This window comes from Arvicola amphibius, chromosome 6, assembly GCF_903992535.2.
Source record: "Arvicola amphibius chromosome 6, mArvAmp1.2, whole genome shotgun sequence".
Lineage (NCBI taxonomy): Eukaryota > Metazoa > Chordata > Mammalia > Rodentia > Cricetidae > Arvicola > Arvicola amphibius.
Window position 1 is genome coordinate 44,646,229 of NC_052052.2, and position 17,273 is coordinate 44,663,501.

At 41.9% G+C, this 17,273-nt stretch overlaps 1 protein-coding gene across 9 annotated transcripts in view; it reads left to right on the forward strand.

Annotated features, from left to right (window-relative positions):
* C6H1orf141 (chromosome 6 C1orf141 homolog) overlaps positions 1–17,273 on the forward strand; it is a 61,106-nt gene that overhangs the window by 33,226 nt on the left and 10,607 nt on the right. For all 9 annotated transcript variants that reach the window (XM_038332861.1, XM_038332868.1, XM_038332864.1 and 6 more), the window contains one exon: positions 9,749–9,813. In XM_038332861.1, the coding sequence (XP_038188789.1) occupies positions 9,749–9,813 (65 nt within the window). The remainder of the gene's footprint in view (positions 1–9,748; positions 9,814–17,273) is intronic.

Sequence of the window (17,273 nt, forward strand, 5' to 3'; positions counted from 1 at the left end):
AGGATTACCAGTGGGTTACCAGTGGATTACCAGTGGGGTTACCAGTGGATTACCAGTGGGTTACCAGTGGATTACCAGTGGGTTACCAGTGGGTTACCAGTGGATTACCAGTGGCCCTGGCGTTGCCAAGCCCAAACAACAGCTTTCATTTCTGTTTTCTTCGACTTCTCCAGTCTCAGTTAATTGCTCATCCCCTCCTTCTTACAATTTTCAGCTTTAAGCTGTTGAGACTGTTGAGACCAAACTCAACTGTCACTCAAAAGAAATCAAACATGTTTATTTTTAACCCAAAATGAGTGCCCATGGCCTAAGAACATGGATTCCGATTACCCCAAATAACGTGTTTCAATGTGGCAATGTATGTGTTAAGACACAAAGGAAAGTCATAGGCCAAGGTATTTGCCAACTGTACCAGTGGAAACACCGAGGTTACAGACAAGTGGTGGAATCTCAGCTAGAGGTTTCCCACGTTTTCTGATAACTTTCTTACCTCTGGGAATGGTGGAATCTCATGGTTGACTAAGTCAATACATTCGGGAAAGATTTACCTGAAAGTCACCAGGATGTTTAGTCATACACAGATGTAGGCAATGAATGGCTATTGAAAATCGAATCAGAATGCTATAGCAATCAAAAGGCAGACTCTTGATAGCTCATTTTATTGCAGAGAGCCAGCAATCTCAGAAACCACAGGAAATCTGCCTGGAGCCAGCTCCCGCTAGTGTATTGTCTAGGGAGCCAGTACGAGGCGATTAATCATTTCAAAGTTTTGTCTTGAACTTCAGCTCGAGAAGCCTGCCTTGTCTGTGAGATTCACGATGCTGGTGCTTCTCTTCTTATCGCCCCCTGCACATTCCCCTCGTTATCAGCTCTAGTGAGGAGCTCTAGTGAGGAGCTCGTGTACACTTCCGGCTCCCAAGCCCTGCGTTTTTTTCTGAGTCACCATCCAGACTCCATCTACGCTAAAGGTTAACTCGGAGCAAACAAAGCATTAGCAGTGCACATTGCTGGGCTGCTTCTCATGCAAAGGCTGTGAAATTTAAGCATGCTTTCATACTGCAGAATGTGAAGCTCCCCTTCTGTCTCCTATTCTTTCCTACTGTTAATAATGAGTCGTATCGGCTTCACATGAAGTTTGCTTTCATACTGCAGAATGTGAAGCTCCCCTTCTATCTCCTATTCTTTCCTACTGTTAATAATGAGTCATATCGGCTTCACATGAAGTTTGGCTTCCGCGGCTGGGCATATGGTTACTAGTTGAGTGTCTTACCGGCAAGGGAGGCTGGGTCAGTCAGAGCACCTTTCCAACAGCAGACAGGTAGGTGCTCAGGGGAGTACTAGCAAAGGGAAAAGCAGGAAGGCTGCCCTGAGGCCAGGAAGGCTTGGGAGCCAGGAGGCACAAAAGGTGACACTGGAGTCCTCCTCTATTCTTTGTGTCAGAGACGGTGTCATCGTCATCGCTGCTTTAGGTTTATGTCCAGCCAACTAAGCTTTACCCGTCAGCTAAAACAGCACCCTTCTGCATTCTTTATGGTTACCTCTCAGTACTAAATGATCTACTATTGCCCATTTTCTAGGGCTGCTTCCCCAACTTGACCTGATTTCTGTCCAATAGCCTCAACAGCTTTTACCATAGACTAAGATGCTCAGCTTCTGTGTAAGAGTCCTGAAGTGGCCTCACAAGTGTTCACAGCGGTGTATGCATGGTCAGAAATGAGTGATCTGCTGGTGTGCTTTATACTCTGAAGTTTGGTGTGCAGGAAGCAGCCCTCTTTCTCTTGCCCCATGAGTTAGTTATTTTTGCTGTTGCTGTGATAACATATTCTGACAAAACATGGCTTGAGAAGTTCCGGGGTTACAGCCCACCATGGCGGAGACGCTTAGGTCTAGTGTAGCATCAGTGGACAGGAGCAGAGAGACGGATGCAAACTCAGTTCCCTTTTCCCCATGGATGTAGCTCAGGATCTCAGGCCAGGGAATGGGTGTGTCTTCTCACCTCAGTCAACCTCACCTAGATAATTCCACACAAGCCTGTCCTTAGGCTTGTCTCCCATGTAAGTCTGGATCCTGTCAAGTTGACAACCGGTGTCAACCATCACACCCATAAGTCTGGTGTGCCTTCTGGGACAGCCTGTGAGCCTTCCTAGCCTCTGGTGCTGTTCATGAGCAGAGTCCATTTCAGATCTCCTGTTCATCTGGATGTCGGTGAGTCTTTGATGGCGTCTTTACCTTGCATTGTATAACTGAGGATATATCTTGCGTTGTATAACTCCAGCAAGCTGGACCACCTTCTGTGGGCCAGTCCACATCTCAGTCTCCCAGAGAGCCCATGTTTCTGATTTTCAACAGAGCCTTGTCACCAACAGCAGAATCTCTAGCACATGCATCCGTTCGAGATACGTTTACAAACATGCTTCTGGATTTTCCATCCCCACCCTCTTTCCTAGTCACCCAGTATAAGCATGGTCTGGAGCGAATGCCCATAAACAATGTCATGAGGGCTCAAGCCAAGGGAACCTTAGGGAAGCTGCTCTTAGCTTCTCAGAGCAAGAGGTAAGGCTTGGTCCCAATGCAGGTGCATTATGGCACAATTTCAAGATTGTCCTTTCCAAAGCATGATTCATCCTTTCTACCTCATCTGAGGTTCGGGGCCACCGGGATATAAGTAACATCCATTTGATTCATGTTTGCCTTTTGTGTTATCTCAATAATAAAAATAGTACAGTTATCATTGTTATAAAAATGGAGGGTGACCTCTCTCAGTCGGGCTTTAATAACTTCTGTTGCTTTATTAGTCTACATGGGAAACACTTCAACCTACCTTGAAAAGGTAGCTACATAGATCAACATGTATTTGAACTCTCTTAGCTTTGGTCTTTGAATAAACTTGGCTTGTCAGTCCTGGGATAGGTCTTGACCTTGGCTGTATAAAATCTGTTTTGTTGAGGTCAGTCTTTGTATTTATTGTTATTCTTTAAGAAAAGTTATATATCTAGCTAATGTTATGTTCTCCATATGACTTCAGATAACCCCAGCCCTGTAATCCACAGCTAATTGTAGCAACTTTTCAAAAACTAACTCATGCATTTGTTTAACTATTGGTCCCCCCACGGAGGCCAGGAAGAATGCCATTCCTTTCTCATTTCTTGTCCAGTTGTCTTTTCCAGGTTCAGTAAATCTCCAGTGTTCTGGTTAGTCTTGATCCAGTTATCTGAGAGAAGCCTCAGTAAGGGAAATTGCTTAGATCAGATTGGCTTTTTGTGGATATGTCCGTATTGGCTTGATTACTGATTGATGCAGACGGGTCCAGCCCACTGTAGGCAGCACCATTCCTTAAGCCGGTACTGTAATGGGTTAAAAAAAAAACTAGGTAAGTTAGAAGCCTGTGAGCAAGTCAGAGAGCAAGCCAGCAAGAAGAATTCTCGCATGCTTGAATTACTGCCCCGACGTTTTCAATAATGGATGGTGGCCTGGAAGTACACACCAGATAAATCCTTGCCTCCTCAAGTTGCATTTTTTCTGAGTGTTTTATCCCAGCAACAGAAATCAAGCCAGGACAAACAGCCTACAGCCTTTTCTGTGGCAGAAGCAGAATACTGAGTCTCAAATTCAGACCAGTTAAGCCTGGGAACGAGTGTCAGCATGCGATGAGCTTTAGTAGCTTGCTAGCTTGCATTGCCTGCCGGACAAGTTCAACATGTGGTTCTCAACCTGTGAGTCGTGACCCCTCTGGGCTTGAATGACCCTTGCACAGAGGTTGCCTAAAACCATCAGAAAAAAATAGACATTTGCATGACAATTCATAACAGTGGTAAAATTACAATCATGAAGTAGCAATGAAAATAAATCTGTGGCTGGGGACACCACACCATGAGGTATTAAATAAAGTGTCACAGTATCAGGAAGGTTGAGAACCGCTGCTCTAGGGGAGGCCTGCAACTTAGTGATCCTTCCCCCAAAGAGGACTATGCAAGTCGAAACTGTGTTTCTTAACCAAGATACAGTGGCACGTGCTTGTGATCCCAGTGCTTGAGAGGTAGGGACAGTAGGATTGAGAATTCAAGGCCAGCCTTTGCTGCAAAGCCAAAATGGTAGTACATAGGACCCAGTTTAAGAGAACACACACACTACCACCACCACCACCAAAACCAACAGAATCCAGCCCTGTCTCTTGTACATTCCAGAGATTTCGGAAACCACAGGTGATCAGGATTGCTCGCCATCCTGTTTCGTGGGGGGGGGGGGGGACTTTTGTGATCAGATGATCTATTACTAACTAACCCCAATATCCACCAGTAAAGTCAAAGGATGTCGCGTCTCTGTGAGTTTTACCTGAGACTCTGGGGGAGTAATTATAATTGGCTGCCTGAGCCGTAAAGCCCAGGCCTCCTCCACCTTCCTCAGAACCAGGTTCCAGGGCAGCTAGGACTTCCAGCTTCTAGCATCTCTTTTTCCCTGGAACACTCAAGTTTCCAGTGACCTATCATCTCCACAGCAGACATTCATTTCCCTTTCATGGCCTTGCCTCCATACACGCTAGGCAATGTCTGCCAGCCAAGAGAATTTCGTGTTAATACTCCAGTGCTTTGTAAATTCTCCCATCAAGCCCTCTGTGAAATATAGGCTATAGTCACCGTCGTGATATTTTGTGCGGTCCGAGGGTCCATATCAGTGCATCTCCATTGTGCATGACAGCTCTGTTCTGAAAATGCATATGATTCTCGTCAGCCCTAAACCCACTAAGCCAGGTTTGGACGCTTTTGCTTTGGTACCTCTCTTCTTAAGGCCTCCTGGGATATATCTCTAGTATCTCCCTATGTCAGAAAACAGACAGAGAAGCAGACAGACCCCATCAACAGGCTGAGGATGCTTTACTGGATCAGAGAGGGGCCCCAGCCTTTCTATGGGATGAAGGTTAAGTGCCCTGGCCTGGGGAGCAGATATATGTGCATTCACACATACTTGAGTAGATACTCGGAAGTTACAGCTGGTGTTTGTGGTCTGACTAGAAATATTTGAGTTGCTTTTAGTACCTGGGCATATTGTTTCTGCAGGTGAAGCTGACAGCCAGGGTGGGGCTGAACCATTCTTTATGAGGGCTATCATCCCATACATCCTGATTCCATCTCTCATGGCCTGAGGCTAGCAGATCTCAAGAAACTGTCATGAGGAATGGGGGCTATGTCACCCATTCTAACAGTCTAAGTTCTGAAATACCCAGACAGAACAGGATAGAAAAGAACTTTCAGTGGCGAAACAAGCCATAACCCAGGAAGAAATAGAAACACAACAGAAAGCACTTTTAAGGCAGAAGCCAGACAAGCCTTATGATGGACGTCAAAGTGGAAGGTACCACAGTTTAGTTTGCTACATGAAGGTGACAGAAAGTGTAGTAGGAGGCCACTTGTTCATTTCCCAGCTACCCAGACTCCCGAAATAATCACACACAAACCATATTACTTGCAATACTGTTTGATCAATAGCTTAAGCATATTTCTGGCTAACTCATACCTTAAAATAACACATCTCCATTAATCTGTGTATTGCCACGAGGCTATAGTTTACCAGGTAAAGTTCCAGCATCTGTCTCCGGTGGGGCAACATGGCTTCTCTCTGACTCTGCCTTCTTTCTCCCAGCATTCAGTTTAGTTTTCCCTGCCTAGCTCTACTCTACCCTATCACAGGCTCAAGACAGCTTTTATATTAGCCAATGGTATTCATAGTGTACAGAGGGGAATCCCACATCAAGAAAGCACCAGAGCCAGGAAATGGGAAATCCCTGAGTAGAATCACTTGTTGAATGTTTGGAAGAGTTTCCACCTCAGAACTCCAGGACCTTCTGGTATTAGGCAGGCTTTGGTTTCTCTAAGGTAACTGAATGACTTACTGAGGGTCCTGAAGGTATACCTCTGTGAGCCGAGTGTAACAAGAACACTGGAGGTTAAAGGTGTCTGTCAATACAGAAGCCAACAAACAGGGGCAGGAATTTAACTCTTAAAGTGCTCTTTACTTAGCTGGTGATATGGAAAATTTGCCTTCCCCAGGGAAGCACAACAAAGGCAACCAATTATGCCAAAGTTTGGGTCTGGAACTGGAGAGATGGATCAGCAGTTAAAAATACTTGCTGCTCTTGCAGAAGACCAAGGCTTGGTTCCCCAAACCCATATAGCAGTTCACAGCCACCCGTCTCCATCAGTTACAGGAGAACCAATGCCGTCTTTGGCCTCTACTGGCCCCAGGCACATTCATAGTACACATACATTGTAAAACAGTCATACAAGTTAAAGATAAATAAATGTTAAACTTTAGGTCTCTCTTTCTGGTGAGGGGGGTCAGCCTTGATGCGTCTCTCCCCATCACCTTTTGCACTTCCCTTCCTCTCTCTCTCTTCTCTCTCTCTCTCTCTCTCTCTCTCTCTCTCTCTCTCTCTCTCTCTCTGTCTCTCTCATGCATGCATGCACGCACACACACACACACACACTTCGAACGTACCATAGAAATGCTATTATACTCTTTCTAACTTTGATGCATAAGAGTCTGAATGTCAGATACCTCTCTGCTATCTCAGACCTCACACAGGCATCTTGAATCCAAAGAGTAGAGCAGGACTTAGGATTACCTGTCCCCACCACACGTGCTAGGCATCCTTTCCCCCCAATCCTCCTCCAGCATTCTCAATACAGAACACTGGACCGAGAAACAATGCAAATGTGAAGCTTCAGAGTCACCCCTGATTTCCTTTTCTCCCCATTCCCAAAGCCCAGCAAGACCTCTCCGTGCTAATTCATCTTGAGTTCAGGATTTTCACCATTTTTGCTGCCATCCTGACCCAATCACCTTTTACTTATATAAGTACTAGCTTGTTTCCTGGCGTGAGTTCTTTCATCCTCTCCGTCTTCCCAGTTATGCATAACAAAGATGCCAACAGCACTGAACTCTCTTATAATAGCTACCCTTTCTGAGTCTAGGAGTCCTAGTTTGCTGTGATAAAATACCATGATGGAAATAAACCGGGGGGGGGGGGAGTGTGGTGGCTTAAATGAGAACGTCCCCCACAGCTCATGCGTTTGAACTCTTGACTACCACTTGGTGGCATTGTTTGGGGGACGCTTAAGAGGTGCAGTCTTGTTGGAGGAAGTATGCCAGGATGTGGGCTTTGAGAGTTTAAAGATTCATGCTATTTCCAGTTTGCTTCTTGCTTGTGGTTCAAGATGTGAAATCAGCTTCCTGATCTTGCCACTACGTCTACTGCTTCTTGTCATACCTTTGCTCAGCACCGAGTACTCGTATCCCTCTGGAATCATAGGCCCAAATAAACTTTTCCTTTTATGAGTTGCCTTGGACTTGGTGCTTTATCACAGCAAGAGAAAAGCTATGAATGCAGGGAGGGATGTGGCCATTTAGCTTGGCCTTTCAGCTGACAGTCCATCATTGAGAGTAGCCAGGGCAGGAACTCAAGCAGGAACCTGAGGCAGGAACTAAGGCAGAGGTCATGGAAGAATGCTGCTTACTGGCTGTGCCTCATACTCACAAAATTGTCAAAGAACAAAACTTCTTGATTAAAAACAAACAAACAGAACAACAACAAAACTTACATCTTTTATCAGAAAAAAAAATACTTCATCCTAATATCTTAGTTACCTTGTAAAAGAGAGCTATTGCTCACTGCCTGACCTTCCATTATGACCACAGAGGTTTCTAAACCATTTGCTCTTGTGCAGTCTCAGCGGTCTTTAGAAAGGTGGTTAGCATCCCTTTCTAAAGCCTCTTCACTGGCTGCTCACCTCCCTTACTAGGAAATTGCTCTCCCTACAAAGACACTAAACTTTGCCAATAGGATGGACTTCATTCACTGTCTCTTAAACAGCAGCCTCTTCACCAGCATCCTTTCAACACAACTGGATTTCCCCTCTGCCCAAACACATTCCCTTTTCAATCACTTGGGGTCTTCTGTTATCCGTTAAGATGTATGCATTGCTATTGAGTGATCCCAATTCGGGACCTGGCACCTACTCTACTAGCCTACTCTATATCAGCTGAATAAATAACCAGACTCCATATCGTTTGATTTATCTATTATATTATTTAGTCCTCAAAGCATACATGTATGATAATTACTAATATTTGAAGCTAACAGACGAGACAGAAAGGTTAAAGAGGTTAACTTCTCAAGATAATATAACTTACATAAATGCATTTGGTTTGAGTTGCAGCATTATTTAAAACCGAAGTTCGGATATTTGTCCCATATACTATGCTTATATTAAGAAAATCTATTATATAATAATATAAACGAATAGCATCCATAATTAGGAAAAAGGAAATACAGTTTGAAGAGAATAGTTCTCTTTTCCAAGGATTTATTAAAGATTATTTTACAACTTAAAGGTTATTTTGAATAATATGTATGCTTCTATTTTATTTAGAAAGTTCTTTTCCAAGAAAATAAAATAGTATTGCATAACAAATAAATATTTGAAAATTATATTCTATCATTTAAAACCTCACTTTTAAAGGAAATAATTTCAGAGGTTGGCATAGGTACTTGCTGCCAAGCCTGACGACCTAAGTTGAATCCCTGGGATCCACCTGGTGGAAAAAGACAACAGATTCCCACAGGTTGTCCTCTGATGTCCGCACATGCTCTGTCATGCATGCATCCATGCAGTACATATCTACAGAAATCAATAAAAAATGAGATGAAAAATTTGGCTCATTTTGAAATGGATTTCTTTCTACAAATATAAAAATATTGCACATGCAAGCATAAAAGATTATTAAAGTATATTTCTTAAAAAGTTAGGACAGGCAGTGGAAGATGAACCATGTGTGATGGAGAGATGGTAAGATGGAAATACAGAGGGTATGTGCTCTGTGGAGAGAGGCAGAACTAGAGACTCGACAACAGTGAGGACCAGGCTGATGTGGGTGACCTGTGGCTGCCACCTGAGACCATGGTGATGTCCATGTCCGTGCTGCTGCCCAGGGCCATGTCTGGGTCCAGGGTCTTTCTGTAGCCAGGTTCTGTGTTGATGCCCATGGCCCATGTTGCTGCCAAAAGCCAACAGATGTCCCTGGTCTTTGCTGCTGCCTGAAGCCAGGTAGATGTCCTTGGCTCAGGCTGCCTCCAGGGGCCAGGTTCATGGTCTGTCTGTGCTGTCACCAGAAGCCATGTGGAAGCCCATTATCCATGCTCCTATTGTCTATAAAATAGCAAGGAAGCTAGTTTTGCAGTGATATCAATGACTGCAGACACACAGTTGAGAAAGAGGAATCTGGAAGGATTTTGTGACAACCCCTACAACCCCAACTCTCCTACTGCCCCCCAAAAAGTAGCAGCCTAAACAGGAAAGCCATCAAAGAACTTTTAAAAAGTGTAATAAAGATGCTGAGGTTAGCTCCCCACAACTGAAGGCTTCTGGTGGGGGTGCAGGAGAGGAATGAGTCAGTTCTATTTAAGGGACAGGCCACTTGAGACTTTGACCCTGCTCCAGTGAGTATCTAGATAGCACAAATAGGACTTGGATCTTTTCTCTATTTTTTTTTAATTTTTATTCTTTTTAATTTTGGGGGCGAGAGGTCTCAGGGTGGGGGTGATACTTGGAAAGACTGGGAACTGAATGTTCCTAGTGCATGGTGAAATTCCCAAAGAATCAATAAAAATCTTATGTTAAAAATATTTATTAGATGTAGAGAAATTAGAAGTGATTTTTTAATCATTTTTGTGTGTGTGTTTGGATTTCCTTAGGATCAAAAGAAGAAAATCTAAAACTGAGCCCCAGATCTCTTTGTTTCCTTAAGGATAAAACTGAGGTGGGTGTAATTTGCATGTTTGTGGCTCTTTGGCAGTTATTTAAGCTAGTTCAAATAATTTTGTTTCTATGTGTCACAATCCAAGTGAAGTTTAGAATCCAAAGGTATGAGTGTAAAGCAGTGTCATCTGATATGATGTAGTCTTGTGTATGAAGACAACACAAAGTTAAGCATACACTAAAGCTATGCACATCTAATTTAAACATTTACTTAGAAGCATAAATACATAAACCTGTTGATCTTTTCATGTGTAGCTCAGGCAATTTTTTGAACTACGGTTGGAAAATACAATTACAGTAACTGCCAAGAATTGATTTCGAATCAACCAGTCATTGAGGGGGCTTCTCCTGCATTCTGCAAACTTGCCCTCTTCCAACACTGAGCATGCCCCTGGCCACTATTCAGCAGGTAACACCTAGGGAACTAGACAGATGAGTTGATCCAGAGAGTCAGCGAGGGTAAACTAGAGTCTTTTAAGTCTTTATTGATTTGCTATTAACTAAGTATATCTGACCTGGAGAAAGGAACATGAAGCTATGCATGCTTAGTCATGATCATTACTATGTTATTATATTTTAGCCTTTGGGGGACAGCACTGGCATTGTGTTGAGCTTAGAGCTTCTTGTGTTCTATGCAAATCTTCAACCACTGGGCTGTGCTCCCAGCCATCTACCTATTATTTTTGTTTCCCATTCCTAAATTTTAAAATTAAAAAAAAGCATTAATCGTATCTATGCCCCTGGTTATAGGTTTATTCTTATCTATATGCTTAAATCCCCACTTAGTAAAAATCTCCTAGAAATTGTATAACATCACAATTTGTTCATCATCATAATTTACTAGTCATCTTAGTTAAAGTATACAAAATTTTAAGTGAAAATTTGCCAGGACCTTCTCTTACTGGTATTACTCTGCATAGACTTGAGGATGTACCTAATATTTCAGTTTCTTTTCCTATCATAAAACACCATGACTAAATCAACTTAGGGAAAAGGGGTTTACTCTGGCTTACAGTCCCAGAGAAACTTGGTGTGTCCCAGTAGGTGACACAGGGCAAGGAAGGCATAATGGCAGTACAGGAGACTGACTGCTCTCACCAAGTCTACTCTCAAGACATAGAGCATTAACATGAAGCCTCCACTTCCTCCAGTGAAGCTCAAACTCCTGAAGGTCCCACAGACCCCCAAACAGCACCAGCAGCTGGGCTGAAGCGTGAGCCCGTGAGCGCACTTCCTATTCAAACCACAGCAGCTTTGTGTGGCCATTTTACTTCAAACAACTCTAGTTAGGGCTCAGTAGACCATGACTTAACCTCAAAGATATAAGTATGAGTCCCCGTGGAGTCCAGAAGAGGCTGGGAGGCCCTCAGAGATGTGTTACATACGGGCAGTTGTGACCCACCAAATCTGAGTGCTAGGAACTGAGGTCCTCTACAAGAGCAGGAAGCACGCTTAACCATTGAGTCCTCTCTCCAGCCCTTGAGGGACTTTAAAGTGACTCAGTGTGTGCTAAGATGATAATTCCTTGGGGTTTTTTGTTTAGATAAATAATTGTAATGTTAAGTAAAATTTCATTAATTCTGATTACTATATTTTCACTGTCATTTACTTTGAAGAGAATGTTTTATTTTACCCTAGGATTTTTTTCATTTGAGAGGTAGTCTAGAATTTCCCTCTATCTAAATTTTTTCCAGATACATAACATTTAATATCTAATTTAATTCTGTTTTTTATCAGAGAACATATTCCATGGCATTTTAAACCTAAACTTTTATTAAAACTTGTTGAGGTTTAAGAATGCTTAAATGTCTATAAAATACGGCCTCATCTAAGTACTAACGACCTGGGGCTTTTCACGTCTACATTGTACTTTCAATGTCAGACCATGTGTTAAGCCTGTAAACATGTTCCTGCCCTGACTTCCCTCAGAGACAGACGTACCACCGTGCTGTGGAACTGTAAGCTGGAATAAACCCTTTCCTCCTCAGGATGCTCTTGGTCATGATGTTTCATCAGAGAAATAAAAACCGCAACTGAGACAGCATTGCTTTAATTTGCCTAAGAGTTGTTTTTAATTAGATTGATTAGTTTATTAAAATTTAATGTAATTATTATAATGGGTAGTGGTTCAGTCTATTATTTTATTTTTTGTTGGTCTCCTGATTAGTTGTTCCAATTTTTTTGTGTGTATCTATTGAGGTTTATTTTGTTACCTAGTATGTGGTCAATTTTTGAGAAGGTTCCATGAGGTGCTGAGAAAAATGTATATTCTTTTATGTTCTATAGATGTCTGTTAAGTCCATTTGAGTCATAACATCTGTTAGTTTTCTTATTTCTCTGTTAAGTTTTTGTCTGACAGACCTGTCCAGTGGTGAAAGTGGAGTATTGAAGTCTCCCACTATTAGTGTGTGGGGTTTAATGTGTGACTTAAACTTTAGAAATGTTTCTTTTACATGTGTAAATACATTGTATTTGGGGCATAGAAGTACAGTATTGAGATTTCCTCTTGATGGATTTTTCCTGTGACTAATATGAAATGTCCTTCTTTGTCTCTTTTGATTGATTTTAGTTTGAAGTCTATTTTATTAGATATTAGGATAGCTACATCATCTTGTTTCTTAGATCCATTTGATTGGAAAAAATTTTCCCAACCCTTTACTCTGAGGAAATGTCTGTCTTTGAGGTTGAGGTGTGTTTCTTGTATGCAGCAGAAGGATGGATTCTGTTTTGAATCTAATCTGTGTCTCTTTATAGGTGAATTGAGTCATTTTATATTAAGGGATATTAATGATCAGTGATTGCTATTTTATAGGTTTTGTTTGTTGTTGTTGTTTTTGTTTTTCAAGACAGGGTTTTCTCTGTAGCTTTGGAGCCTGTCCTGGAACTAGCTCTTATAGCCCAGGCTGGTCTCGAACTCACAGAGATCTGCCTGCCTCTTGTGGTGGCTACATGGTGTCTCTTTGACTCCATCTACTCTCTATCTCCTCTATGTCTCTGTTTAAGTTAGCCAGAGATGTCTTTAAATTCAAGTATTAGATTTTTTTCTTTAGCTCTATAATTTCCTTTTTTTTAAAAAATATTTATTTATTTATTATGTATACAATATTCTGTCTGTGTGTATGCCTGCAGGCCAGAAGAGGGCACAAGACCCCATTACAGATGGTTGTAAGCCACCATGTGGTTGCTGGGAATTGAACTCAGGACCTTTGGAAGAGCAGGCAGAGTGCTCTTAACCACTGAGCCATCTCTCCAGCCCCAATTTCCTTTTTATTTAAGAGTTTGGCGAAGAGGGTCAATGAAAGGAGAGGAGTAGGGGCAAGACAGTGTAATGGAGAAATTAACAGATCAAAATACAATGTTACATACATATGAGAATGTTTAAATGAAACTCATTTTACACACAAAATTAATTTTAAATATCTATTTGAACATCTGGGTCACTTTAGGGCTGTGCTCACTTAGCTTTGTTTCTATTGAGATTTCAATTTCCTGGTCCTCTATACATCAACTTAGGTTTACTTTGGATGTCATGACTGTTGTATTTATGACACGCAATTCTCATCCTTCAAAAAAACAACGTCTTAGCAGTCCACTTGGTGCACAAAACACTTTTCTCTCGAGGAGCAGTCTATATTCTAGCTTAGTTGGGTCCATCTTAGCTGGTCACTCAGGTTTCCCTAAATTGCAGGGATCTGGGGTCAACCGGAGACGTGGCCAGAAAGCCTCCTGATGGCACCCTTCTTTCTAGCCTTTCTCCCTTGGCTAACAGCAACTCTGGGTGGCCTGAACTTTGTCCAGTGGCTTTACTCTATGTCCGCGCAGTGCCAGCTGCAGCCTACAGTCAAATTAAACCTCATTAAATAGCAAGTTCACCCTGCAAATCAGTTATCCCAAGTTTCAGTGGTTTCTCTTTGTCACAACTTTCTTCCACTCTCCTGCACGGTGTGTGCTTGCATGCGTGTGCGTGCATGTATTTTTTATCTGAGACAAGGTAGTTCTGATAAGAGAATGCTTACTCATGGTGAGTCAGGATTGCCAAAGGTAGTTTTGGTTTGTTTTCCTCTGTGTGTGTGTGTGTGTGCGTGTGTGTGTGTGTACAGATTCCATCATTATTCCTAGTTCATTACTCTGAGCTTCCTAAAAATTCATAAATAATAGTGATAGTTGTTGCTTTTTTCCTTTTTTCCTTTTTTCTTCCTTTTGTTTCTCCTATATTATTAATATGAAGTTGGAGACTGAATTTATGGCTTTGCGCAAGCTAGACAGTGCTCTAACACTGATCTAGACACACACACACACACACACACACACACACACCAGCCTCTTTTCACTTCTTGTTCTGAGGCAAACAAAATGAGTGAAATGGTGACCCAGGGTAGCGTCACAGTTGTGATCCTCCAGCCTCGGTCTCGGAAGGAGCTGGGATCACAGGCCTGTGCCATCATCCCCAGCAGAGCGTCAATCCCTCTTGCTATTTCATAGACTAGTAGATTGATTACCTCAGCTGTCATATGAGCTGTTGGTTTTACAGTCGTACACTTTAAAATGATGCGAAAATGACTCTTGTGTGGATTTATTATGGTTTTATTCATGATAGCTATTAGATATATCAAACTATGTATGGTATTGTTGCTATTAAGGCAACATTGGACCTGACATGGTGGTACATGCCTGTCATCCCAGAAGAGGCAAGAGGATTGCGACATCAAAGGGCCACACAGGAAGACCCTTTCTCAAACATGGAAGCAAGCGAACCCTGAAACAGTTCCAAAAATATGACATTGTTTTCCATCCATTTTAGCTCACTGGAGAATGAATTATAATAACATATCTCTTAGAGATCTTGCATTCTAATACTTCATTTGAAGTACTGGTTTGTATAGTGTTAATTAGCACTTTATTATAAAATTATATATAATATATATTTATAAAAAATCCTAACATCGTGAGATTAGCACATAGATTCTTTTCTGGCTTTGATGTTAAGACTATGCCAGATTATTTAAACAACTGAAAAAGGTTTTTTTTTTAAATTAATTGATGTGAGTTCTTTTTGAGTTTTGTTTTGTTTTTACTTCATGAAAGTTTGAAAGAACTTATCCATCTATCTCTTTGGGCCTAGTTCTTTGAAAAAGTCTTAACCGGCACATAATAACTACATCTAGTTATGCATGTATATTTTGATGTGAAACATGTAATATGCAATTATCAAATCAGGATAATTAGTATATTCATCACCTCACACATTTACTTCCCTGTGTTGAGAAACATCCCAAATGCTCTGGGCTAGCTATTGTGAAATGTATAACCATAGTCATCTCCCTGTGCTGTAGAATAGAGCTTGAGCCTTCCCTTTTGTGTGTGCTGAGGACCATGTCCTGGCTCTTTGCTGAGTAGATCTTGGGTATGGAGCTGCACAGAAGCTCTTCGTGCAGCCCAATCTAGGCTCAAGGTACTCCTATGTTGACCTTCAAAGTTGCGGCATTGCGTTTATACCGCTGTTATGCTTGGTGATGTTTTGGACTTAGGTGTTTTACTTTTTCCAGTTTTTTTCTTTTCCTTAAGGATTTCTTTGGCCATTTGGGGCTTTTGGTGATTCCATAAATTTTTGGGTTTTTATATATACCTCTTGAGGACGTGACTGGAAGCTAAATAAGGATGAATCTGTAGATCGCCCTGGATAGGATGTACAGTTTAACAATAGGGATTCTTCCAAACCATGTACATATGTTTTCCCTTTCTCTCATCTTCTTGATTAAATTGCTAGGTGATGATAGTTAAAAAGATAGATAGATAGATAGATAGATAGATAGATAGATAGATAGATAGATATCATAAATACAGTTGATTTCTTGATTTCTCTGTCAGCTTTATTGGCCAATTTTTGTTTTTTTTTTCCTTTTTTTCCTTTTTTATTACTTAAAAATTACCAATCCAAATTGTCACTCCCTTCCCTCCTCCCCGACCTCTCCCTCGACAGATCCTTCCCCCACCCCTCCAACTCTAAGGGAGTGCCATGCACCCCGCCCTGTGGAAAGTCCAAGGCCCTCCCTACTATGCCGAGGTTGAGCAAGGTTTACATCCAAAGAGAACAGGATCCCATGAAACCGGTATATGCAGTAGAGACACATCCCATTGTCACTAGCAGTGACCCCTCAATCTGCCCCAGCTGTCAACCCCCTTCAGGGGGGCTTCGTTGTTCCCATGCTCATTCATCCCCAGTCCAGTTGGAGTTGGTGAGTTCCTGTTAGTTCAAGCAAACTGTCCCAGTGGATGACCCTTCATGGTCTTGAATTCCTTGCTCATATTCTCACTCCCTCCACTGTTCAACTGGATCTTGGGAGCTCAGTCCAGTGCTCTGATGTGGGTCATTGCCTCTGTTCCCATCTGTTGTTGGACAAAGGTTCTATGGTGATATTTAAGATAATCATCAGTCTGACTACAGGGTAAGGTCAGTTCAGACACCCTCTCCTCTATTACTTAGGGTGTCAGCTGGGTTTATCCCTGTGGGTTCTTGGGCATTTTTCTAGAGCCAGGTTTCTTGCTAACTCCATAATGGCTCCCTCAGTCTCTTTCCTTGCTCTTATATCTGTCCTTCCTCCATCTCGACCATCCCATTTCCTCAAGTTGTCCTCCACCTCCCTTCTCCTCCCCTACCCTCACCCCTCTGCTACCAAATTTTTGTCTGATTCCAATTTCCAGATGGGTCTATATATGTTTTTCTTTGGGCTCACCTTATTACTTAGTTTCTCTAGGATCCTGAACTATGGGTTTGTTGCCCTTTGTTTATGACTAGTATCCACTATGAGTGAGTACATACCATATTCGTTTTTTGGGGGCTGGGTTACCTCACTTAGGATGATGTTTTCTAATTCCGTCCATTTGCAAAATTCAAGATGTCATTATTTTTTTACTGCTGAGTATTACTCTAATGTGTAGATTGCCACACTTTCTTTATCCATTCTTCAGTTGAGGGGCATCTGGGTTGTTTCCAGGTCCTGGCTATTACAAATAATGCTGCTATGAACATAGTTGAACAACTGCTCTTGTAATGTGATTGAGCATCTTTTGGATATATTCCCAAGACTGGAATTGCTGGATCCTGAGGTAGGTTGATTCCCAGTTTTCTGAGGAACTGCCACACTGATTTCCAAAGTGATTGCACAAGTTTGCATTCCTACCAGCAATGGATGAGTGTTCCTCTTACTCCACATCCTCTCCAGCATAGGCTATCATTGGTGTTTTTGACTTTAGCCATTCTGACAGGTGTAACATGGTATCTCAAAGTTGTTTTGATTTGCATTTCACTGATAGCTAAAGAGGTTGAGCATGACCTTAAGTGTCTTTTGGCCATTTGAACTTCCTCAGTTGAGAATTCTCTGTTCAGTTTAGTACCCCATTTTTAAAATTGGGTTAATTAGAGTTTTAATGTCTAGTTTCTTGAGTTCTTTATATATTTTG